General features: G+C 38.4%; 2 protein-coding genes across 2 annotated transcripts; one reads left to right on the plus strand and one right to left on the minus strand.

Moving 5' to 3' along the window:
• The first annotated feature begins 232 nt into the window (after positions 1-232).
• On the plus strand, positions 233-16622 carry LOC149024006 (Nuclear transport factor 2 (NTF2) family protein with RNA binding (RRM-RBD-RNP motifs) domain-containing protein). Its single transcript, XM_089144412.1, has 10 exons — positions 233-385; positions 551-693; positions 779-913; positions 3465-3771; positions 4491-4753; positions 4866-5112; positions 7328-7449; positions 7551-7616; positions 13686-13767; positions 15894-16622. The coding sequence occupies exons 2-10, from the start codon at positions 655-657 to the stop codon at positions 16079-16081; spliced, it is 1449 nt and encodes a 482-aa protein (XP_089000538.1). The 5' UTR covers positions 233-385; positions 551-654; the 3' UTR covers positions 16082-16622.
• On the minus strand, positions 16556-18949 carry LOC149024007 (uncharacterized). Its single transcript, XM_089144413.1, has 3 exons — positions 17703-18949; positions 16849-17021; positions 16556-16756 (listed from the first exon to the last, which is right to left on the minus strand). Exons 1-3 carry the CDS (start codon positions 18555-18557, stop codon positions 16651-16653), a joined length of 1134 nt encoding a protein of 377 aa, XP_089000539.1. The 5' UTR covers positions 18558-18949; the 3' UTR covers positions 16556-16650.
• Between the last annotated feature and the right edge of the window lie 7082 nt (positions 18950-26031).

A 26031-nucleotide genomic window follows, 5' to 3' on the forward strand; every position in this document is an offset into this window, starting at 1 on the left:
CTTCGGTCAACAAATGGATCCACCGGTAGAGCTTAAGTCTCACATCGCTTTCCTTCCCCCACGTGTCCCCGATATGTTAAACACATCGCCAGAGCTTTTTTCTTTGGTACGGACAAATCGCTAGATCCACTCAAACATTTCAAAATCTAAAATGAAGAGGAACACAAATATCCCTAGCGCACGTTAGCAAGAGCGATGACTAAGGGATGTGTTTCTTAATAACGTGCGCCCGGTTTTAAGACATTGCGGCGATAGAACAAAGGAAGTCGGAAAAAAACAAAAACCAGTGGAGAGAAGAGCAGAAGCCAAGACAAAGTTTTTTCTGAAATCTAATCTGATACTCCTGGGCCGTTTCAGCTTCTCTGTTTTACCTCGCTTTCTATAGGTTTCTATATAAAATTCTTCTTCTCTTGTTCTAACTTAGATCTTCATTTCAAGATGTTTGCTAAGATAAAATTGCAGAGAAGCAATGATGAAGAAACAGAGAAATTTTTTTTTTTTTCATTTTTTTTGATGAGCCGTGAAAATCTGTTATTTTGTGGTTTTACAGATCATCTAAAGATGCAGATCTAGGTTTTGCTCGGAGCTTTTTCGGGGCTGTTAGGGTTTCAAGATCCCTTTTTTTTTTCGCTGCATGTTCCGTAGATAGCGACAATGGCGACTTTACATCAAACTACAGTCAGTGCTGCTCAGGTCAATCCATCAAACTAGGTTAATTACTTTATGTGTGAGTTTCTTAGTCGCTAATTGACACTCACGCTTCTGCACGGTGTTTCAGGTTGGTTCTTACTTCGTTGGGCAGTATTATCAAGTCCTTCAACAAACACCGGATTTTGTTCATCAGTTCTACACCGATGCAAGTTCAGTACTTCGCGTCGATGGGAATAATAGCGAGATGGCGACAACAGTGATGGTAATGTTGTCATTTTTGGAATTCTTTACTGTACGCTTATAATTGTAATTCTCATTAATTTTTAGTTATCGGTATCAGTCCGGATGTGTTAATCATGACGAGTGGGTTTGAGTTATCCCGCTTAATGGATGACAACAATATCTTATTGAGAATAGTAGATTTGATATAATATCGTTTTGCTGATGATGCATGGAACTTGGACTTTCTGGTTCGTAAGCTGGTTCCTTATTTGTCACACTCTTTCAGGAATCCATTTGATTCCCACTGTAGCGATTTACATGCAAAATGTATTCTCGTTAAAGTTTATTCTATTTTCATTGTTTTATACTTTTGATTTTCTCTCTGGTAGCTCCTTAGTATCTCCCACTTGATGTCACATTGTTATTTTATAAGCATTTCTGTTTAGTTAATTGGAAATAATTTTAGCAGAAAGAAAAACTGTTCTTTTTGCATTTGATTTTTTCTATTTGACTTCTCTCATCCTGAACCTTTTGACCATGCAATTTTGGACTTTGAATGCCCAATTCTTCATTACTTATGTCATCGTGGATGGGCTCTTTCTCTCTCCCTCTCCCTCTCAAAGTATACCCTTACCTTGGGAATGCTAATGAGAGCTTGCTTAACTAACCCTGGTATATTAAAAAAGAAACAGATTGGTCTCAATACAAGGTAAATTATATCACTGAAATTCGACCGAAATATGCCATATTTTGGTCGGTTTGGTGAGTGGCGAAACAAAACAAAGGGAAAAACTATATCTGCTCCAAGGCGCCAGAAAATTGGTGATTTTCGGCACTTTTCCGCTGAATCAGCGAAATAATGGGGGAATACTGCCGATACTTCACCGAACCTGAGCTTCGCTGTTGAGAAATCCCTGCCGCTGCTGCTTTATACTTTTCTTCTCCTTCTCTCTTCTATTTCTCCGATGCAATGGGCTACTTTGTGCAGCAACGGAGGCGGAGGAGAATCTGGCTGCCATTTTCATTTACAGAAACCTTGAAATACAACTTAGGCTTTAGCAGAAGCTCCTTAGATAGAGGACCACAAAAAATTGCACTTCTCCAACAATAAGTTCTTCTGGTTTGTATATATGAAAATAAGCAAATTTACCACAAAAGAAAAGAAAAAAATCAATCGCTGGAGAGATAGAAGACAACTGAAGGAGAGATAGAAGATGAAACACTGTTCATTTCTTGTAACTTGAGCTGCTCAAAGAAGAAAAATATAAGGCTTTGTTTCCAATGAGCATGCTTAAAGATAAAAACAAATGAATACACGTTACGTTGATAGATAAAGTGGGTTTTGGGTAAAGGTGCCATAGCTGGATTTTTGAAAATTTTTTGCTTGAATTTCGTCTGAAATATCGGCGAAATTCGCCGTTTCGATGCTTTCTTTAGAGGGAGAAATGGCGAGTTTCACCGATATTTTGCACCTTGTCTCCATATACATCTGCACAATTTTGTATTCTTATTTATCATGATTTTTTTTGGGGGGGGGGTTGGCAGAGGGACAATTAGATTGTGCCTCCAGCATCCATATTCATAAAATCTATTCTTTTTCTAAATGTGGATGATGGTCAGTATCCTTCTACAATTAATTTTTTTGTTGTTGTTGTTGAGTTGCTCTGTTTTATTGATATACAACACGAGAAAATGAATTGAAAGGAGTTGGATCATAAATGGTATTCCTAATTTCAAGAATAATAATCTTACACATAAGGAAATATAAAACATCATACAGTAGCCTGGTACAACAGTTGAGGTTGCTCCATTGAGACCACGTGGTCACAGGTTGAAGTGTGGAATCTGTCTCTGCTAAAGTAGGGGGTAAGACTACATACATAATATCTCTCCCCGGATTGAAGTGGTGAAGCAGCCACGTTATGGACCTTTAAAGCATGAACTTAGAGGATAAAATCTGTTTATGCATGTATCCAGAAACACTTGTGCATGAATCTTATCCATCCAACAGAACTTTGTGTTGCTTGGTGGCAGTGAGAGGATGGGTGAGGTACTTTGACAAAAGCTTTATTCCTTCTTTTTCCCCCAAAAGTGAGATTTACATTGTGATGGTGGGAGACAGATTGGACCAAGTTCTGTGTGCCTATTACAGTTTTGCTAGCTTTTCAATGAAGAGATGCTGTCACTCATAAAGTGAACAATCTACATATTTGATGTTACATTTTTCACCTTCCTTCTGTAACTTCCCCCTATTACCCTGCAAATTAAAATACAATAAAATTCTAATGAATAATAATTTTTTACGTTTCTCCTTTTGGTAGTTTTGAAAGTGCTGAATATATATTTTATATTTGCATAATGTCTTGCTATAATAATATTTCTTTGCTTTGATATTTTGCGATCTTTACCGTTCTAATTATTTGTTTTTAGCTACTGATGTACCCTCCTGGTCCCGACACCCCCCCCCCCCAGAATGGGAATAATTTTTCTGTCTCCAAGTCATCCTTTGTCCATTATCGTGCCATTTTGCTTATCTCTTTTGCAACTTCTGCAGGACTAACCCGTGTAATGCTGTTTTTTTCTCTTTGCAGCAAATCCATTCACTTATCCTGTCACTCAGTTTTACTGAAATTGAAATAAAAACAGTTCATTCTCTGAACTCACTGGATGGTGGAGTTCTCGTGAAGGTTTCAGGTTTTGTTCGAACAAAGGATTTCAATGGCAGGAGGAAATTTGTGCAGACATTTTTCCTTGCTCCTCAAGAGAAAGGTTTCTTTGTTCTTAATGATATATTTCTCTTCCTTGATGAGGAACAGATTCACCAGCATCCAGCAGCTATACTGGCACAAAGAAATTTTGATTCTAATGTAAATGCATCTAGTCCTATGCCAGAACCAGGTATTTTGAATATCAGAGGACTCATGACTAGTTTGTATGACTATGTAGAATTTCAATGTCATTTATCGGCTGTTGAATGTTTGGGACCTTGCATTCACTGCATAAGTGTGCTATCTGAATTTTAGCAGGTGGGAGACTAGATCTTATTTGTAGGAGTGGCTATAAGGTTTGTTAGACTTCTGATCTATTGAAAAATAGTGATCCTATGTTCCAGCGGATGCTGATTGTTGTACAGAATCAAAGTTAAAAGATTTTTAGCCAAGCAATTATCTTCCAACCGCCTTAAGAAAAGAAAGGGAAAAAACTAGAAATTAAGTAGTAATTCTAAGGCACGAAGTAACATGTATGGATAATTCCATTAAAATTTGGAGAATCATGTTTCCTATGTTGAGGGTGGGCCTTGGTGCAACAGTAAGCTTGCTTCATTGTGAACAAGTAGTTCCAGGTTTTCAAGTCTGAAAACAGCCCTCTTCAAAACAGGGTTAAGGTTGAGTACATTATGGCGCTTCAGAGACCTCCCAGTAGCTACAACCTCATGCATTGAACATGTCCTTTATATTTGGTGTCTATTGTGTCTGGATTATAATTTGAAAGTTTGCTTGTCTGTGATACTTCACAAACTGCTTTCCAATATGAACAGAGAACTTGCTTGTATTTTAAACATGGACTGTTAGAGTCGATTCATGATTCCCTTCTGTCAATAATGTGTTTTCTGTCAGGTCATCTGGAAGAAAGTGATCCATTTGAAGCAGCTGTTGAAGAAATCGAGGCCACAAATTTTGTGCCGTCTGGTCATCTGGAAGAAGGTGATGAATTTGAAAATTCTGTGGAAGAACCTGCTGTAGAGGAAAACATAGTGGATGAAACTTCTGTGGAAGAGATGACAGCTGCATTTCAAAGTGGAATGACCCCAGTCCAAGAGGCTCCTGCACCTGTTGAGGAACCTGTTGGAGAGCCTCCAAAGCATACTTATGCCTCAATTGTATGCTCCACTCTAAATGTTGCGATTGCTGTTGCTAAATTTATTTTTGTTTGCATTCCTGCTTAACTTTCTGATCTATTCTGTCTCCTGACGGCTTTATTGTAATTGTTAGTTGAGGGTTGCTAGAGGGCAATCTGTGTCATCGGTAGCTCCTCAGCAATCTTCCAACAAGGGTGTGGCACCTTTGTCGGATTGGAATTCTACAGGATGGCCTAATCCTTCCCAGTCCTATGCGTCGTCAAATCCTGAAAAGTCTGGTGCAGGATGGCCCAATCCTATACAGTCCTATTCTTCAACGAGTGTTCCTGAAAAGTCTGGTGGTGAAGCAACAGATGAAGTGACAGCCTTAGAAGAAGAAGGTTATCTTCCCCTCCACCTCCATTTTTTTGTTCTATTTGATAGTACTTTGTTTCAAGTGAATGAAATGTTATTAAGAAGCCCTTTGATTGCATGAGATAGGATCAAATTTGATTTAGCCCCTGATTGAAGATGGTCAACTGGGGGACAATCTGCCAGGTTCTCAATTCAAAAAGTTAGGGCGTTAGGATTTTTTGGGGAGTTGATTGGGGTATCCAAGAACATAGATTTTAGTGGTTAGATGGGGCTCCAGGATAGGTATAAGGTGTAGTTGGTATGAATTTGGGAAAGTTCTAATAGTCAGAATGCGTAGAATTTAGGTTACAAATTAGGGCTTATTGGGAAAATGAAAGTACAGAAATAAGGGGAAATAAGTTGTAGGAAATTATAAGATCAGAGGAAGAATTGGGATTAGGGATAATTCAACTTACTGTTGTCGAATATTTTCTGGAACAGCAGCTTGAATGATAGAAGAAGCTCTTGGGGAAAAAAGAGAAGAAGAGGGAAGAAACTGGAATTGGGTAGCAATCCCATGTGCATTGCTCTAGACTCTAGAGCATCAAATATCTTATCAAGAATATATATTAATCAAGCAAATTATCTCTAATTGATGGGGGGATGAATTACATATAGGTAGTCCTTCTAAATTCCTAATGCAGACCTGAGAATGGCCTGCTGTTGTCCGCTTAATAGTGAAAAAGTAGGGGAATAGGAAGAAGGGGCAAGGGAATCGAATAATAAAAATTAGGAAAGGGGATAATTGTGCTTACACACACAAACAGCGGCCACACAAGCTCTTACTAACATAAATGCAAAATCATATTTTTCAATTTAAACTAACCTTCTAACTAGGATCAATTCAAATAAGGAAACTAAATGGAAGTAGGAATCAAATATCTTACTCAGCTAATGTAAGAAAGACATTACTTTCCAAAAGGTACAAATTCCTGAAATTCTACTGGAACTATGATTCAAGCTGTACCCAGTTCATCTTGGCTGGCAAACCCTGTTAGTTTTGCAGCAAAGGCTGTTTTCCTGCATCAACTCCTAATCACTCTAAAGATTCAATAGAGTACATAAAATAAGAAACTCATTCTATCTACTATTAAGTTTCCTAATCATACTCAAATGCTGACTCAGATATTGAATTTGATTACTAATCCCGTGTATTACCATCAACCTCCACTTTTTGGGTTTATAAATCTGGCCCATTGCATTAGTAAACCTAAAAATAAGAAGCCTAATGTCTGTAGAATCCACTGTTGGGCCTAGATAAAGCATGCTAGTGCCAAAAATTGACCCATTTTGACTATCATAATGGCCTCAGAATTGTTGTCCATTCAATTATTTTAGAAGTTTGTGCTGGTGGAGCATTTGTTGACCTACTACAGGAGGTGAAGCATATTGATATGTTTCATCATCGAACTTAAGTAATCATTAAAAATTCTGTAGTTCACTGGTTTTTTTTTTAATTTATTTTAATACAAAGAAATAGCTTAAACCTGACAAAGACTTGGTTTTGTGTTTTAGATGCTTTTTATAATTAATCACATACTTGGTATAAATATGGGTTCTTCTTTATTCTCTTTGTATTTGACCGTTTAAAGCCCTATTGGTTGAATTTCTAATGTTGTCATTATTCACTTGGTATTTGACTGTTCAAAGCCCTATTGGTTGGTTATCCAATGTTTCCTTCTTTTCACTGAAATCTTCTACTATTTCAGAATCTGTGGAATAGAGTGAGTTGTTTTCTCCTTCTGTGAAAAATGAAAATTTTCCTTGTAAATTAGAGTTTGATTTTCTTTTTCTTTTGGTTCTCTTGTATCCTCATTTCTTGATGCATAAATCTGGATTATTGCAATTTGCTTTATTTATTTGAATTCTAGGTACCATTTCCAGTGGTTATATTCAAGTTTGTATACACAGTATCAGTAAAATCTTGTACTGTTCTAAATTGTTGAAACAAGTTGGAATCCTGTTGAGGTGGTGTTTAGTCGAAGGGTTAGTAAGATTCTTTATGTCATCTGCCATGTGGCAATTTCCTTTTAATTTTCACATTGCTTCCTCTTGTCATTTGTAGATGTTAAAATAATAAATGATAGATTTACTCACTTCCCAAAACAATTATATGAAAGATTTACTCACCTTCTTCTGAAAAATTGGATGAAATAAGCGCTACTTTTTTAACTTTTCAGAATCATTTGTGAACCTTTGCAGGTGAAGTGAGATCTGTCTATGTGAGGAACTTGCCCACTGCCATTTCTTCTTTTGAGATTGAGCAGGAATTTAAGAACTTTGGCAGAATCATACCTGATGGTGTGGCCATCAGACACCGCAAGGTCCATTCTTGTTGCTTAATTTTCTATTGTTTGCCTTCATGTGAACCTTGATAAATGGAGCTAACATCTGTATCTGTGGATGCTTTCACATTGACATGCAGGAAATTGGTGTCTGCTATGCATTTGTCGAATTCGAAGACGTCCAAGGTGTTCAAAATGCGATTGAGGTAAGCAGCTTCTCCTAAAGAAAATCTTATTTATCAGTTTAATATTTATGTTCTTTTGTGCATCCTTAATTCCCAAGCGGAAGTACCCTAGAATGAGTCTCCTACTGGGAATTGGTTCCCCAGTAGGCTAACTAAGATATCAGCATTAGCACTTCCCAGCAATCAAAACCACCTCTTTAGAGATACTGGACATATTTCTCACAAATTGATCATTTGAGAACGGTAGAAGATAGGTAGAAGGATAGATTTGGATTTAGCTTCTCAATCTCTCCAATATATTTCTAGATTGGTGACCAACTTGAAGTGAACATCCTGGATCTGGAATGAACTAGTAAATTTGGTTAGGTCAAAATAAGGTTTTAGATCAGACCTAGTGTTTTGGTTTGATAGAGTGGTGTTGCCAAAGTGAGTGTAGGGTAGTCCATTAGTGAAAGTTTGATAGTGTTTTGATGGTATATGCTAGACGTTAAGAACCACCAAATTAGGATTTGGTTTTTGGGTTTTTAAAAAGAATCCTTGAAAAAGTTCAGGGTTTATAGTGGGAGCTTGGGGCTGCAACTTGGGTCAGTTTCTCAGCGTAGGGAGAGGTAGATTAAACCCAAATTCAAGACAAAATTGATTGTTGGTATCATGGTATGATCTGAAAAGAGAAGTCACTGAAGTAGGATTGTTTTAGCAGGAATAAGTCAATAAGTCCAGGGTTGGGTGTGGGCCTTTGGTCCCAAGGTTCTACTATGTAGTTAGAGGTGGAGCTAAGATTCAACATGAGGGGGGGGGGGCAAAAAATGAGGGTCCGGATCACCTCCTCATCGGGTGAGCATTGATGCCTTTTCCCCACACATATTGTGCCATTGGGGGGTCTCACCTCTGAGTTATTTTATCATATTTAGATGTGAGCCTACATATTAAAAATATAAGTAAATTATTGAGAATGGCATTTTGCCTTTTCAAAATATAGGTAAATTAAAGCATGAGGATCACCAACAAAGGCGTCTGATTTCAACAATAAAAGGTTAGATGTAAACAAATCATGGTAGTTAGTTACCCTACAAATTAAAGGTATTCCATTCACAATATAAAATCAAATAAAAAGAATAAGGGAAACAATAAAATTGAGAAAGAGCGACAATATAAGATTAAGTAAAAAGGATAACAAAAAAATCGAGAAAAAGAGAGAGAGAGAATACTTGATTATGGAGAAGATTTGGGAATGAACTCCTAGCCTCTAGCTTTTCCAAGTTTTCCCTAAGGCGCGTGTGAGGAAAGAAGAGAGGAGAGGAGAAATAGGTAAGGAAAGAGGAGACAATAAATAAGGAGAAATTTTAGGGATTCACGAGTTAGTTTCTAATAGGGATTTAATTGTTTCTTCCTTAAAAATAAGGTATTTATTGTAACCCTTGGATAATTATTGGGAATTACAATATTTATCCATTATTTTTACTTTTAAAATTATTTCCAGTATTGGGGGGATGGGTCAAATAATGATATTTCACATATGGGAAGAGAAAAAAGGGAAAGAAATAAAGAAACTAAGAAGAATTTAAAAATCCGGGGGGGGGGGGTCCTCCTATGAAGCTCTGCCTCTATAAGTAGAAGGACCTAAAATAGGTTAGGTTATATGTGGGATTATTTATTTTATTTTCATTGTTTATTTTGATATTTAACTTGAATCCGGTTATGGTGTCTTAAACCAGGGGTTCAATTTCAGTTGTTTTAGGATATTCCCTTTTTGGCTTAGTCAATATTCTCTGTTTTATTTGAAGTGTTCATGTGTGCTGGATGATTACTTGTCTTGAGTTTATTTCCGCTACTAGTCAACAAGTTACCTAATAGATCCGCCCCTCCCCCCAATATTCTAGAAAATCTTCATAGTTTCTTTATTTCTTCCTTTTTTTCTTTTTCTCTTCTCACATGTGAAATATCAAATATCATTATTTGACCGGCCTTCCAGTATTAGAAATAATTTTTAAAAGTAAAGATAATGGGTAAAAATATCTTTCTCAATAATTATCCAATTAAAACCTTATTTTTAAGGAAGAGGCTGTTAAATCCCAATTAGAAACTAACTCATGAATACCTATCTCAATGATTTACCTATATTTTTAATAGGTGGGCGCCCCCACACAATATGTGGGCTCATGTCTAAATATGATAAAATAATTCAGAGGTGAGACACCCAGTGGGTCCCACAAGGGCCCACACAATATGTATGGTGAAAAAGTGACAGTGCTCCCTTGATGGGGAAGTGATCCAGACTCATTATTTGGCCCCCCATGTTGAAACATTGCTCCGCCCCTGCGATTGGGTCGAACCTTTACTTTTTAGTATAGGAGTTTAATTTTTAGCCTTTTGTATAAGGCTGTAATGCGAGCAAGTGTTGGGCATGAACTTGATTTATGAAAAAGCTTTAGCTGCTCTTTTCTTATTCTCTAGTAAAGCTTTTTGACTAGTATCTGAGGGCTGGTGGGTGATAACCCTAAGGGATTTGAAATGAAGATTTCTTTCTAGTTCAGGAAGATCTCTTTCAGGTTCAAGTTCTTAATATCAAGAATCCATGATCATAGTATTCAAGGAACAGCCTAGGCGGCTTGGTTACTTTATTGGTGTTGACTTGATTTTCGACACTCACCAACATTTTGGACTGCCTAGGGATTTTTGACTACTATGATCAAGATTCAATCTAAGTTCAAGTTTCTACATTCAAACAAAGATTCCTCACCTGTAAGTTTAACCCATCCTGAATTTCAAGTTAGTATGCAACGTCTCTTGATCCTTATTAAAAACAAACTTTCCACCCATCCCCCAAATGTCTCGATAAACTAACAGCTATCTAGCTTACAACATCCCAACCATCTCTAGGGATGATTTCCAAATTTCTAAAACTTTTACATATTCATTTGACGCATCTCAACCCTAATTTCCACCTAACCAAGGGAAACCCAAAATTTGACTCATTCAAACTATTTGTTGATATTAGATCATGGAAGAAACAGCTCCTAGTTGATCTCTCTTCAATTTAGGACTAGAGATGTAGGTTTTAGGGTTTCAATGGATGGAATGGACTGAGCTTGGATTGACTTCTCTAAGGGACAGGGGAGTACTCAATCCGGGGATTTCATGGCTGGGTGGATAAGTCTGGACAGGATTTGGGTGTTGGGGAAATTGAAAAGCAAAATGGGAAAACTTAGTGTTGGGGGGAAAGACCAACTATCTTGGATGGTGGAGATGTCCTTGAGCATGTTGGCCATTCTAGCAATTTGACAGACTTTAAAGGATGGAATATTGTAGGCGTTGAAGGTTGTTTGAAGCATATGGTAGAAGGGATTGGGAATGGAATGACTCTCAAGCGGCAGCAATGGCTGAGAGGGAAATTCTTTATTATATTAATCATGGGGCCCATGAGCAATTGCTAGTTTGCTACTCTATCTATGGTCACAATAATTGACTAAGCACTTGAATTTGAAGTAGGACTGAAACATAAACTAAGATCCCCGACTAAGACTCACTGTCAAATTTTAATTGAGATCACGACTCCAAACATGAATTAAATAAGAGACTAGTAACATTTTAAGGTACCCTAAGGGTCTGTTTGGTTACTTGAGTCTGTAGATTTCAAAAATTTAGAGATTTCAAATCTACAGACTTCAAATCTCTAGAGTCATGATTCGTAAAATTAACTGTTTGGTTAGTTTGAATTTTTGGAATGAAATTTCTAGATTTATCTTAAAAAAATATTTATTGAATTATGGTTCAAATCTTTAACGCTTTGATAGTATGGGTGAAATCTCTGGATTTCACCTCATACCCATAAATCTACAGATTCACGTTTTTAGTGTAAAAATGTGAATCTCTAGATTTCATGAATCTAGGGATTCACACAACCAAACAGGTAAAAATCTCCCATTTGTGAATCCAGAGATTTGAAATCTCTGGATTCGCGTAACCAAACAGGCCCTAAACCAAGCTGTTAAATTAAGCCTTCACCCATCATCATCATTTTTCTCTACTTGCTGCTTCTTTGATACATGTATGAGGCACATTTATTGCCGAATGACCCTTCTCACCACCACTATGGCATCCAATGTCTTTAGCTGAGCGTTGTCCATGTTATATGTTGGCTTCTTTTCTTTCAACTGTGATACCGAAGTCTTCTTACGACTAAATTCCTTTCCAGCTGTGGCATAGGCAGTTGCCACATCAATGAACCTGAAATTTGTTTTGACCAACTCTAATCGGATCTCTGTGTTCAACCCACTGGTATAACTCATAAGTCATAACCCACTGTTGGTCATTTTCCTGGAGTTGGCACCTTGAAGATGCTTTTTAGAAGTGTAGGGTGTATGATTCAGTTTGGCTGGCCTTAAAACAGCCTCAGATGCATGAATTAATCCCCACGCCTGCACTGTATGGAGTAGGGAACCCCTCCCTGCACCAGACTGAAAATCTTGAGCATAACTTTAACTAATTTTGACTTTTAGTTAGCCTATTACTTGTTTTAGTCAATATTTGAAGTTGCATTTCCAACATGAAATCTTAAGTTCCTGTTTATGTGAAGGTAACCTTGAACTTTAATTCTAGTTCTAATTACAACTTAACTGATTTTTGCAAACTCTACTCATAGTTGCCCAAATTGTACTGGTTCTGCTTGAGATCTTGTTGCATTGGTCCTTAGTCCTACTAAGGCTACCCTAGTGTAGGTGTCCTCATCCTGGATGGCTAGTTGAAAATTCAGCAGCTTCTGAAATAACACATTATAATTAGAAGTAATGAATTTGTTGTTCTGGATACACTTCATGACCTTGATCCGAGGTTCTTGATTAGCCTCAGAGTTAGTAAACTACCAACCATGAAAATGCATGCCTAATAAGTTTGGTGAGGATGAGATCACATTTCTTCTCTTCTGGAACGGATTTATAAGCTAGGATCCTTTCAACCTAAGCGAGTCAGACCTTTTAACCATTAAACTCTAGAACCTCCTCTCTGATGGCATAGTCTCCATCAGAAAATTACCAGTGGCACCCTGAACTATAGAAGGGTCAAGTTGGAGGCCCCTGAGAACTACCATTAATCCATAACCATAAGGAGTGAAACTGAGGAATCAAATTAGAAGTTCCTGCTTCAACTTGCTTGTAGGTCTCTTCATGAGAGCAAGTACCTCCTAATTTTGCTGGTGTAGGGAATAATAAGTACTTCTGAAACTGGTTTTAGGAGCTGAACTTGCTTTAGTGCATTTTGACCCTCCAAAAAAATGATTAATTGCTTCATGAAGGAAAAAGCTTCAATGTTCACCATCTCAAATGTTCCCAGCTAATGTTTTTGACAAATATAGTTAAATTAAAACCCGTAGAGTCTCTTATCTTTTCAAGAGATTAGATCTGACTTATCTTTTAATTTCAGATTACATGTTGCTACTAATAAAACCAAATAGAAACAATTCCTCAATAGAAGCCTATCTTAGGAAAGTAATATAACGGTAGGAATCCTCTACTCTCAATTGAGTCTTCAATTTGTAATCACTAGCTAGCTCGCTCTGGGACCACTTATCAGAAAATATCCTCCCTATAGACCTGAACGATATCTCATAATGTGCTGGAGACAAACTGCTCGATATCACAGGGAATAGGATCTAGAATATCTCTGTAACTAACTGATCAATCTTCTCTTAAATTCTGGAAGTAAATCAATGAAGTGAACCTCTCTTTGGGGCACAAGTGAATGGATTTGAAGAAAATCGGAAGTTGGACCATGTTCCTGCTGGTTGAGCTACCTCAGGAAGTCTGATAAATGTTTAATTTTGTGTTGGTTACTCTTTTTTTGGATCCATTGTTTATAAATAGGTCAAGTTGAGTTTTTTTATTTGATTTCTTGCTTTGCCAGGTGAAAAGAATCTGTCTTATTTCATTACCTAAGTACTTTGGAGTTGCCTACTCCACTCAACTAAGCCTTTACCAACTAAATAGGTTTCGCTACACGAATTTTGTGTTCCATCATTCTGGAGTGAAAAGTGCTAATTTCATCGGTGGATTTTTACGCTTCTTGTTAGTTTTATTTGGTTCTTGTTTTCTGTAGGCATCTCCAATACAGCTTGGTGGGAGGCAAGTGCACATTGAGGGGCGGAGAGCAAGCAGCAGTATCACATCTCGAGGAGGAAGTATGTTCCTTAGCAATATCCTTTGCATTGTTTACTTGATATCATCTTAAAGCTATGATGAGTGGAAGAATGATCCTTCATCTTTATAATTATATCACCGATTCTGATGAATATGAAATCTGGATATCACATGCTTTCTGATGGGGCTCATATAAATTTGTTTCCACTATACACTTTTAGGTCACCAGGTTTATCTGCCTAAGAAATGCTGACTAATGGCATTCACGTTATAAGAACACTGTGATGGAGTTTAGCATCAACTAATGCTTTTTTAGTTACTGTCTGCTTAGTGGAGGACCAATAAGGATGAGTACGCAAAAATCAACCTTGAACATGAGAACCTGCGGGAGATTGATTACAACCAGGATCAATACAATAATGAATACAAAATCAAATAACTAGAATTTCCTTTGCTCTCTTTCTTTTTTTTTTTTTTTTTTTTTTTTGGGGGGGGGGGGGGGGAAATGGGTGAGTGGGTGGGTGGGTTTAAGAATGAGAAGGATAGATAGAAGAAATGGGGTAGGTAATGGGCTATCTCAACCCTGGGTCTCTCACCCTCAGCTGTTGAACGTGGATTTTACTCCATAAATGAGGCTTAGACAACATGTTCAATTTCTTGAAAAATTCTAATCTTCTATGAGACGGCCTATTTATAGCTTGGCTAAAGAAACAGAATGTACTTTCTTGAGGGATGGATCTTTTCTAATATTGGAGCAAAAATAGAAACTTTCTAAAATAGAATCTATGCTTTAGAACTCAGCAGAAAGTGTGATTTAGATTTCCTCTGCTAGAACAATGGAAATTTGATTTACTACAATATAAACTAGACTAAGCTTCTAAATCTCCCCAAAATAATAATTTTCATGTAATCTGGTCTTAGGCCCTAAAGATCTTCTAGGAATATTCCCACTAAGCCAAATATAGAGCTCTGACACTGTTGATTTGAATGGTAAGCTGAACAGTGTTTTGTCCTGTTGAGCACCAACAATTTCAACATTGATTATTCAACCTCTGGTTTATGTTGGTTACAATACTAGTTTCTGAAAAGGAAAACACCAAAGACAAAATCAAAGAGTCCTAGTTAGACCAGAATCATCTAGCAGATTTCCTTAGATGCTGTTGTTTTGGTAATGGGCAACTTGTGTGGAGTGTGGACACAAACTCTTGTGTTTTACAGGGTGTGATTGCATGTTATTTACCTTCTGGGGCACTGGTTAGGAGGGAATGCCTTCCTTGTGAAGAGTCCTACCTCACTTTATTTGAGGGGTTCAAGCGTTCTTTATACATTTTCTCTCTCTAATCTCCTCCTCCCCCCCCCCCCCCCCCCAAAAAAAAAAAAAAAAAAAAAAAAACTTAGTTCGGCTCAGAAAGTGAGATTAACCTGCATTTTGCAATTCAAACTCTATCCAACTCCTATTTAAACAGATGAAAAGAGTTCACATAAATTGCTTTCAACCCTTGGTGGATGAAAAACCTGTTGGACCAGATCCAACTACCTTTGAGTTTCCAATGGCTATCATGCTGGTCCAACTAGTCAAGTGAGACTCCCTTAGAACCCCCCTGTGACATTAGACATTTACCATGCCTTCTGCTCTTAGCTATAGAAAATTTGTCAGACATACTATCTAAACATATCCTTAAAAATAGCTGTTGAAAGGTTCCTGCTGTTTAAACCTTTTCCTTTTTGGTTTTTTCGTTAGCAGTTGTACTTCTCACTGTTGATATATATTGAGTTGAGTAGTTCTTAGTTGGGCAGCTTTGAATAATCTGTGATGGATAAAATATATGAGGAAGAAGAAGAGGAGAATATGGGGTGAAGAGAAGGATCAGAGAGAAAAATTGCCAACTGGATACTTCTCAACAATGTATATAAGTTTTTCTATGATAGGAAATCTACACTGATGACCCTCAGTTGACGCAAATGTCAGAAAGAGGTAGCCGTTTATATGTGTGGATGAGTATATGAGAAGCTTTTGTGCTATTCTATGTAGCAAATATTATCCCATTTTGGATTTTGAGCTATTTAGAGAATGTTCATAAAGTTTTTGTGCAGCTTACTTTTAGAAAATCTTTTTTCTATCGTTTGCTTTATTTCTTTGGTTGAGTGATCTTTAATTGTTGGACAGGAAGGGGTAGAGGGAGAAGCAGCTATCAGACAGATGCTCCGAGGGGGCGTTTTGGTGGCCGAAATTTTGGCAGGGGAAGTGGTCAAGATGGTTCTGACAGGGACTATAACAGCAGATCTCGAGGGAATGGGTTTCTCCAGCGGGGCACTAGACCAGTGTCAAGGAATGGACAGAACCCATCAGAGTGAATTTAGCTAATAGAACCCATCAGAGTGAATTTAGCTAATTTTCCTTGGTGGAGAGGTGGTATTCTTCTGATAGTAACATCCCTCTCATGGTTCTAGCGTAAAGTATATGTTGATATTCCTATGGAGTTTTCATTTTGAAATTTATTAGTTGAGGTGTCAAAGTGGAAGCGCCACTATTTTTGAATGTGGGCATTTTATTCCCCAATGTTTTTCCCATCATTCCTCTTTTAACTTGAACTAGATTAGAGAGAATGCAATCATATTTCATATTTCTTTTTTTTTGAGTGAAATTTCTGTCTTTTCCATCTATAGCTTTTCAATCGTGGAAGCTTCCAGTTCCCTTGTTTGTGTTTGAAAATATAGAGGAGAAAAATGAAAGATAACATTTTACAATTACAATTGCAGTAGGAAATTTTAAATTTGTGGCCAAATGTGTCCACATACTACTTCAATTCCCTTCAGTATCCCATATGATAAAATATATACTTCTGAGTTAGAATTTCTCATCCAACAGAACTTTTAATGTCTTTCTAGCGGTGAATACCACTTTGAAGCAATTGTAGAGGCCACTATACCACATGGTACGCAGGCATGTCAGCAAAATCCTGTTGCAGGCTCTCTTGTTCCTCATCCTCTGTTTCCCACAAGAAGTTAGCATATGCTGCAAGCACATGGCTGCCATGAAGAAGGGTAAATTTTCATTATAAGATGTGGTTTATCAGATGCTGATGAAAAAACTAAAAGCATACAGAGCTTCAGACACATACTTATCTTCAGGTGCAGTTTGAACTGCACGTTCAAAGTAACTAGAAGCTCTCTCTTTGTCATGGTAGAGCTTCCACAACAGTTCAGCATACTGGGACATGATCTCCCCATCTGTTGGGTCAACTAGTATGGCACGCGAGTAGTATTCCTCAGCTCCTTGCAGGTCTCCTTTAGACTACACAGAAATACATACAGAAGGCGAGATTAATGAACAGCGTCAAACAGATCACCAGGTCCAGAGAATTTTGAGTTCTAGTCATTTTATTCATGGAACCCAAGAAACACTGGCATTGGACGTTGTCCATCTGGGTGACAACTCAGTGTTGAAGGTAAGATAATGTCTAACTGGGTTTGGGACATTTCAACTTGGAGGTTTTCACATTCCTCACGTGAAGTGATCATGTTTTCCTTGCTTCTAAGATGCACCCTGCAGACAGGTTTGATGACCATGAACATGTCTTAACAAAGATTTTGGATGGGATACCACACAAATGTAATAACACACAGCACGGATGACTTGAGAGATTGCATCTTCTTTGGGGGTTTTGTTCTGCATCTTCTTTGGGGGATTTGTTCCAAAACCCATCTCAAAGGGGGAATATCAACAGATTTCACCATGAAAATAAACCTATGGAATGAAACGGGAAACATATTCAACTGGTGGAGACTTTTAAGAAGTCTGTTGCTTAGCAGGAAATAAAACTGGAAAATTTGAAACTGCCCACCTAACAGTTAACCTGCAAGGACTATGAATGCCAATATTTCTTGGATCAAATCACAGAACCCGCATTGCTAATGACAAGAAAAAAAAGATATTCGAGGTCAGAGAAAGAGAATATGGATAAGTTGATCGAACCTGATACAGAAACTGAGCGTAGTTCCTTAAGAACAAAGGGCTGCAAGGATTTTCTTCAACCCTCTTCTTATAATACTCCTCAATTTGGGATTCTTCTTTGCGACCACCCTCGCCGAACCGATCTGGACGAAATCCACCAGCACCGTAGCGACCTCCACCACCAGCACCACCACCAAGACCACCCACATCAATTCCAATTCCTCTTGCCAGATAGAGAGGTGGGTTCACCAACTTCTTTTCATCTCCAACCTCAAGACCAGCCTCTTCTTCCTCAATCAAATCCATGTTACTGTTCCTCCCAAAAGAGAATTCACCACTTCCTACAGCAGCGATGAAGTCACCAATCGTAATAGACCTCCCCATCCCCAACAGCTCATCTGGGTTTGCAATATCTTCTTCTTTCTCTTCTTCTTCTTCGTCTTCGATTTCAGACCCATCTCTAGAACTGTATACAGAGTAGCTTGGAATCGTTTCCAGAACTGACATACTCGGCCTTCGTGAAGCTCTACTCAGTGGCTTCGTTTTGTGATCATCTAAATCGCAGGAGGCAGCAGCAAGTCCTTCTAAGTTGCTATCAGATCGAGCCCTTCGAAAGCTTCTCGAGTTAGCGCTTCCGGGTTCACGGTCGAGGTCAGAGAAGGTCACAACAGGGTGAGAAATTGGAGATGAGCTGCAGGAGAAGGCGCTGAAGTGGGGGTGCCCACCATGAGAGAACGAGATCTTCTTCAGAGAATGATCAGAGCCCGATAGGTGTTTGTTGTTGTTGCTGGAGTTATTGTCGAAATCCCTGTTGGGGGTTTCAGAGTGAGAGAGCAGGGAACCAAGAACAGGGGTAGAAGAGCTTCTCATAAGCATTTTGTATAACGTTAATGGTCGTCCCTGAGCGACCTAACCAAAATCAGAAAGCTTTCTTAAGAGGAAGAAAAAGTTCCACAAAAAGAAACGAAAAAAGAGAGGATGGAAAAGGCTTTTTCTTTTCCTCTACCTCTCTGCCTCTTTGGATTTTGATTATTTGAGTTTCACCATTTCTGTGGTGGAGCGAGATTCCATGTCCGTTGGAGGAAGGAGAAATATCTCCATCTCCATCTCCATCTCAACCAACAGAGGTGACGACTGAAGTGATTCCGAGGGTGATGGGCTTCCCATTTCTGTCCGTAAGAAACAAACTTCCAATTTCATGCATGGAATACGAAATCATATGAAAAATGCTGGTGTTCATTTCGTCCGTTTCCAAGGAAAGTGGTGGTTCAACTTCTGTACTGTGTTCTTACTCCCAAAATAATAATAAATAAATATAAAAAAAAAACCCTTCAGTACTGTGCATTACTGTACTGACAACGTACTGACAACAATCGATCATGACCGTCCATCTCGCTTTCAACCACATGTGAGACAGATGATTGAGTCTCATCACAACCGTTGGCGTAGGTGTTGTGCATTTAATGGGCAGCATTCAAGTCTGCCCATCTACCTTGTTGGGTCATAATAAAAGAACGGTCAATGCAGTTGGTAAGGGAAAAAGGAAAAAGTAAAAAGTAAAATTTAAATTGTAAAATGTAAAATGTAAAAAGTAAAAAGTAAAAAGCAAAAACAAAAAAAAAAAAAAAAAAAAAAAAAAGAAGAAGAAAGAAAAAAGGAGGAAAAGAAAAAGAAAAAGAAAAAGAAAAAAGAAAGAAAAAAAAAGGAAAAAAAAAGAGTTACCTAGGTAGAAAGTGAAGAAATGGTAATAATTTCAAGTTTACTCGTAAAGATAAACATTTCATAATAAAATTTGTGGATACACTTTTGGCCCAAAGACGACAACTTGCTATGTGGAGATAGTAAATTAAAGGAAGTCTTATAGGTTCTAACATTCTAGTTAGATTAGCTCTCTATCAGGAGAGAGATATGTGTTTTTCTGACGTTTTTTAACTACACAAATAAATGTAAAGTCCATGTGAAACGCACAATATTGTAATTTTAGTTTGTTAGAATTTTCCTTTCCTAGTTTAACACCTCTTTCTAAGCTTGGTTTAGCTACTCTTCTTTTGTTTCTATGATGCTCTTACTCCGATCTACTAACTCATCAAAAAGTTAAGTTTTCACATCAAAGAAAGCTCTTTGATTGGCCTCTTAATCAGGACTCCAAGCAAAACTCGTCTAAGTTGTACTGCATGTGGGAATCCAACCCTTTGATATGGGTTACTGAGCATTGATCAAAAGAGCTTATTAAAAGCTCCAATAATTGCTTGTGAGATAGACTTGCCTGTCTGATCATGTCTTTGAGGACTAATCACGTAATCTTTTTATATGTTTATTTGCTGATTACACCCCATTCGTTTCTTTGCTCTGTTTTGTATATCTGTGCAAGATAAAGAGAGAGCTTAATTTACGCCATCAGTAAGTCCCTTCCCTCTCTCCTGGTTGGTCTATTCATGTTCAGGAACCATTATGAGTGGAAATAGGGATGTATAACTAAGGAAGAACTACGATAATATAATTATCTATGTAGTTAACAGTAGTACTTATCTAACTATATTTGGATCGTCTCTCGACTACCCATAGAAGAACGATAAAGTTGGGCTATCGGAAGCTCTTTCTCTCCTTTTTCTTTTACCAGAGCCTAATTCTCAGTAGGTAGCGTCTCTTGGTAGGTGAAACTCAAAATCCATATCCATATCCGATAATATGTCGAATCCTTGGGCCTAAAACGATCTTAGAGGCTGGGTAATCTGTTTAGATGCGTTTTCTTGTTCGAGAGTTGGAATCCTAGCTGGGTGAAGATCAATTGCCACTAGATGGCTGGTAGAGTGGAAGTAGAACCGGAAAAGGCTGCAACTTCAGAGATGGTCGATCAAGCCAAAGCATCACCCCGCAAGGGACACAAGGGCGTTTGCTTTTTGGGTAGTGGAGTCAAGGGTTAAGCCAGCTAGAGAGGGAGGAGGAGGAAAGGCAAAAGCTCCCATAGGTTGTTGTTCACTCTTTTCTCTCAGTTAGCAAGCCAGTTACAGGGATGGGACAACGGAGCCAGAAGGAGCACCACTTAGATGGAAGCTGGGTTTATTGAGTCTCACTAATAGCACTTTACCTAGCATCACAATCACTAATGGCCAAATGATGTCCAGCCCTGGACCTTAAACCTGAGGCGTCTATGGCAAAGGAAGCAGTAGAGATTCTTGTATAGTTTTGAAAGCCACAGTCAGGAGTTGTGGGTCATGAGTTTCGAAGCAAGGTCCCTCCTTTGACTCATTTTATTAGTATTCAGATTGCCCTATTTCTATTGTGTGGTGGATAAGTGTTAGGGGGCATATACCTCTCTCTTGATTGGGAAAGTGATCCGAACTCTCCAACATCAAATGGTTGGCTCAGTTAGCAAAGACCAACACCTCACAAGTAAGCTTCTATAGGCTTGTAGTTTTTTCTTTCTTTACTTAACTTTATTGTCATCTCCCTTTGGGATTTTGTAATCATTCATGGCATTCTTCATTTATCTTAAATTGAAAATTTCTTTTACCAACTTTGCCTATAGTGATTGGAACCCATATTCCCTCTACCCTTAGAAGGATAAATAAAAGTATTTCTTGAGGGAGGTTAATAACATAGTTGATAAACAAGGCCCCATCAATGATATGTAAGATAGCCTGACCACTCTCCATTCCCAGGCTACATGAGTTCTATACCTCAAAGCTTAGGCTACAAAACTCCTCCTTTTCACTAGCTATTCTTAATGCGTGACCAATAAATTAAAAAAGAAAAAATGAGATGCCTTTTACTAATCCTATCGTATCTTAGAGAGGGAGAAAAAAAGACATCTTAGTAACATTTTATGTAGGGGGTATTTTTCTTCAATGAATAAAAACTTCATTAACCAAAAGGAGAGAAAGGGGCGGGAATGAGTACAATATAAGATCAAAAGGAAGAGCCCCTTGAAGCTAAAATGGCCGTAAACAAAGCAAACAAATACAAAGGGATAAGGTGCCAAAGGCTGTGACCAAAGATGGAAGGGGTGGTAGGGTGAGATGGAGGGGAGGTAAGAGGAAGGGAATAGTCATGATTTAGAGGCAGGGGACAGTCGTAGGACGAAGAGGAGTAGTAGAGGAGAAGATCGGGAGGATAGGCTGAGGATTTTTAATAAGAAACAGGTGGCAAACTATAGGCTAATAAGGGTTGGAACAATGAAAAGATTGGAGACCAAAACAACAGTGAGAATTCGGGCTATTGGGGGATTTGCTAGTGCAGAGGCAGGATCTGTAATTGAAGGGTTGACATCATTTGGCAAGGTGTTAAACCAATTCTGATCCACCTTGGTTTGCCCAATCGGACTTGCCATCGTGGCTTTGAGAGCATGGTGTTGCTGTGACGCTAGAAGTAAACAATAGGGGCAATGGCAATAATAGCAACTGCAACAGAAGTGCTTCCTTCCAAAGGGTTGAAGTTGCAGCGTAGGGAGGAGACTTTTTAGGGCAAGAAGTGGTAGAGTGCCCAAAGGATCTACAAAGCGTGCACAAGTTAGAAATTGTTTGAACACCAAATGTTGCTCAAAGAAATCTTGGCTTCCTCTTTGATTGCAACTGAGGAGGGAAAAGGGATAGATCTAGGAATATCCACACAAATCTTATCGAAAGAGAGGCGCTCCATTATAAGTATACATTGGTCCTACTGGAGGAGGGGTTACCCAGTATCGACCCAACTTGATTGAGGCACTTCTTGTTCTAGAGCTCAAGGGGAAGCTTTAGAAGAGATCTAGAGAGGGAGAGATCTGAAGTCCGTTTGTGGAGCTATGAAGAAAGTTCTCATTCATGGAAAAAAAAATCTTCAGGTTACCTATATGCCAAGGGGAATTGTTGATGTGAAATTCCTTAGGATCCTCATCCGAAACCGTCTTATATGTTTGAGAACCTGAAACGCAAGAGTATTATCATGAATTGTTTAAAAGGGTAGGTAATGCTCTTGCCTAACAAATAGATAAAGAATATAACTGATCGCAATCAAGATATCCACGTTCAAAAACATATTCCCCAAGCTATCAAAATAGATAGATTCCATAGGAGTAGTCCTGGTAGGGGTAGGACTCTCTGTGTGTCTCGGTGTTCTCTCCTACCGTTATCTTAAAGGATTCCATCGGCAGGAAACTCTATGGGAATATGGTGCCCTCATAACCTGTATAAGATTCTAAAAGAAAATTTTTCCACACGGGATGAGTTCCAACGAACTCAATGAAGTCAACAATATCCTATGCATTTAACACATGTAGTATTACGAAATGCAAATGAAATGTATAGATATAATGTGAATGTGAGTATGCTCTTATGAATCTAACCATGTTAGTTTCTATAGGTAGATGCACATTAAGACATAGCACCAGCCTCTTTTGAGAAGTCTCAAACAGACCCCAATGACTCCAACCAAATTGGGCATCACAACTGAGGTATAAGGATAATAGTCTAATCATCGACCATGGCTGGGGAATAGGGCCACTCTCTCTCACCATGGCCATTGGGCATGAGATCTGGTGTGTGTCACTGAACTTCCTAATCCAATTCAAAAAGTCATCTATGTCATCACATCATACTAGGTTTGAATGTCCTTCCTATGACACCAACCAGCTCGGTCCGATATCCTCACTTATTTGGGAATGGTCGCATCCTATGGCTCCAACTAGCTCAAACCACGACTCCCTTAATCCTATAGTCATCCACATATAATGGGCTAGGTCGTATCCTATGGCACCAACTAGCTCAGACTACACTTCCCTCATCCATATGCAACTCTACTATGAACGACATGTGGTCTATTATGTCCCCTCATCTACTACAATAGGCTATTGGGCGACCACACACAGCACTGCTATCACGTGTCACTCGACTTTAATACCTTTTCCGAAAGGGTGATGGCATGATATGGGTTTTGTAAATCCTTTTAGATTTCTAACCCTTTAACCTATACTTTCAGGATCGTGAACCCAGAACTTGAGTCGGCGACAACTATGGGCCATTTGAGTTGAGCCTGAAGGTTCGGAGATGGACCCAATGCTAGTGAATGACCCTAGTGATGACTCGACACCTTTCCTAGAATTTAAGAGGAGAGAGAAGGTCAATTATGAAGGGATTAAAAGACGATACTGGCACGTCCGAAAACCGATGATGGAGAATCTAAATGATGAGGTAAATATACCCAAACGTAGATATTTGAAAAGACTTTCATTTAAGCTGAAAATCACTGGAATTGGACCTTGGTTGAGGGTCAACGAAGGGCCAGTCGATCAGACTGATGGACTGGTCTGGCTCAACTACCCATCCCCAGTTTCGGGGCAATTTCGGGATTCTGGGTTTAAACCCTATTTTAAGCCTCTATTCGCCTTTACACGCATTTTCTAATGCTATAGTGGGGTTGATGCTTGAAGAGGAGGAGAAACCTAGAAGAATCTCAGATTCCATCCACATGAAGATGCTTTGAGACTTTGATCATCACGGAATCGTTGAGAAAGGTGAGTATTCTTTAACTTCTCTTCTCTAAACCTAGGTTTATGATGTTTTCTTCATAATAAATGATAGATTTCGGTAGTTGGGGTATACTGAATGCGTTGAATACTTGCAATTGGTTTTATTCATGTTTCCCTGTAGTTTGGAAGTTGTTTGTGCAATTCGTTTACTTTTAGAAATAAAGAAGCCAGTTTTGATCTACGGCTGAGATTATTTAGGATTTTTATTTTATTTTTACTTTATTGTAATTGAAAAATGTATGGGGCCCACAAGTAGTCAAAGATTAAGATTTTCTATAGATTTTCTAGAAGATTTTATTACTTCCCTCATTATTTCTCTCTCTCTCTCTCTCTCTCTCTCTCTCTCTCTCTCTCTCTCCACTATCTATTTCTTTTACTTTACTATTTTATTTTTTCTTTAATTAAGTCACATCGATTTTCTTAAAATATATTTTTTTTTCTCTCTTCTCCACTTTCTTCTCCACGTTTGTGTTACTATATTTTTTTAATATTTTTTTGGGTCTTTTTCTCCACTTATTCTCTCTCTCTCTCTCTCTCTCTCTCTCTCTCTCTCTCTCTCTCTATTCCTTTGATTTTCCAACGAAATTATGTTTTCTTTATGGTTTTTTTTTTCTTTTTCCCATTTGGCTTATTATTATTATTATTTTAGTTCCTTATTTGTAAATCATTCCCCATCTTCTATAAATATACCCTCCCCTCTTAGACCTAGTTTTACACTTTCTTTTTCTTTAATTTATTTAAGCCTTACACTTTCTTTCTCTTAGTTTATTTAAACCTTACACTTTCTTGCTTTTTAGTTTATTTAAGCCTTACACCTTCTATTCTCTTTAGCTTGTTCAGGTCTTTTTTAGTTCTTTGATTACTTTGTTGGATTCTAGTTTCTAGATTGAATGTTTAGGTTTAATGTTTCTATGTAATGCAAGGAATATTGAAATTGTTTAGTTTATTTTATGCAAGTGTATTTCCTTTCTTTTGAGCAATGCAATTTCAATTTCAAGTTTGTTAATGACTAAAATGGTCATTCTATATCTCCCGGTCTGAACCAGCAGTTGTACGATCCGACCAGGTTCGATACCCAGTATGTTCAACCAGGCGGTTCAAGGTAGGACCGACCATAGTGATAAACAGCATCTACCTGGCAGAATGACGAAACCTCACAAGGTAGAGTCCTACTGACTAACAACTGGAGAAGAGAGTCAGCTAGGTAAAAGAATTGTAACAACCCCTGTATTTCTAACCCGAGATCCGTATTTCAGGTCCGAGAACCCGAAGGTCTAGTCAGATAAATTTGTGGAGTGTCCAGATAGAAGTCCATGATCCATACCCTGAACCCATGGATCTGGATCCTTTGTCTGAAGAGCCTGCCTTGCTTGGTATTTGGAATTCTGGAAGTCAAGAGTTGTTTGGAGATGTCCGGAATGAAGGTAAGATCTCCCCCATCTCTTCTTTAGGGCTAGGTTGGCCTTGGGTATCAACCCCCTAGCAAAAGCACCCTTGTATGGCAAATTACATGGGGGTGGTTGCTAGTGGCGGTCGATTAAACCAAGCGACCTCCTAGAGCGACCGCCCGGTCTGTTTTTGGGGATTTTGCCTTATTTTGCCCCCTGACTTCAATAAAAGGCAACCCTCGTCAAAGTAACGAATATTTTATTCGTGGTTGCTAAATTTGGAGGTTAGACGGCTGCAGAGAAGTTCCGAAAGTTGATCTGGAGTGCTGGCAGTGACTTGGAGATCAGTCCTTCCTTTTTTCTGGCTTTCTAACGTGAGGTAATGAATTTATCCTTTGTTCTTTACTCTCTTTGTCTGTTAATTTAGTGTTCACCCATCCCCTCATCTTTGTGGTTACCC

Source organism: Hakea prostrata, chromosome 2, assembly GCF_041222555.1.
Source record: "Hakea prostrata isolate BN-2017 chromosome 2, UWA_Hpros_2, whole genome shotgun sequence".
Lineage (NCBI taxonomy): Eukaryota > Viridiplantae > Streptophyta > Magnoliopsida > Proteales > Proteaceae > Hakea > Hakea prostrata.

Bases quoted from the DNA above. Each gene is read 5' to 3' on its own strand.
- LOC149024006 (XM_089144412.1), top strand. From the start codon at position 655: ATGGCGACTTTACATCAAACTACAGTCAGTGCTGCTCAG. The intron at 7,450-7,550 runs GTCCATTCTTGT...ATTGACATGCAG, and splicing joins TGGCCATCAGACACCGCAAG to GAAATTGGTGTCTGCTATGC. The intron at 13,768-15,893 runs GTATGTTCCTTA...ATTGTTGGACAG, and splicing joins TATCACATCTCGAGGAGGAA to GAAGGGGTAGAGGGAGAAGC.
- LOC149024007 (XM_089144413.1), bottom strand. From the start codon at position 18,557: ATGCTTATGAGAAGCTCTTCTACCCCTGTTCTTGGTTCCCTGCTCTCT. The intron at 17,022-17,702 runs GTTCGATCAACT...ATTTCTGTGTAG, and splicing joins ACGCTCAGTTTCTGTATCAG to TCTAAAGGAGACCTGCAAGG. The intron at 16,757-16,848 runs GTATGTGTCTGA...TCTTCATGGCAG, and splicing joins CAAACTGCACCTGAAGATAA to CCATGTGCTTGCAGCATATG.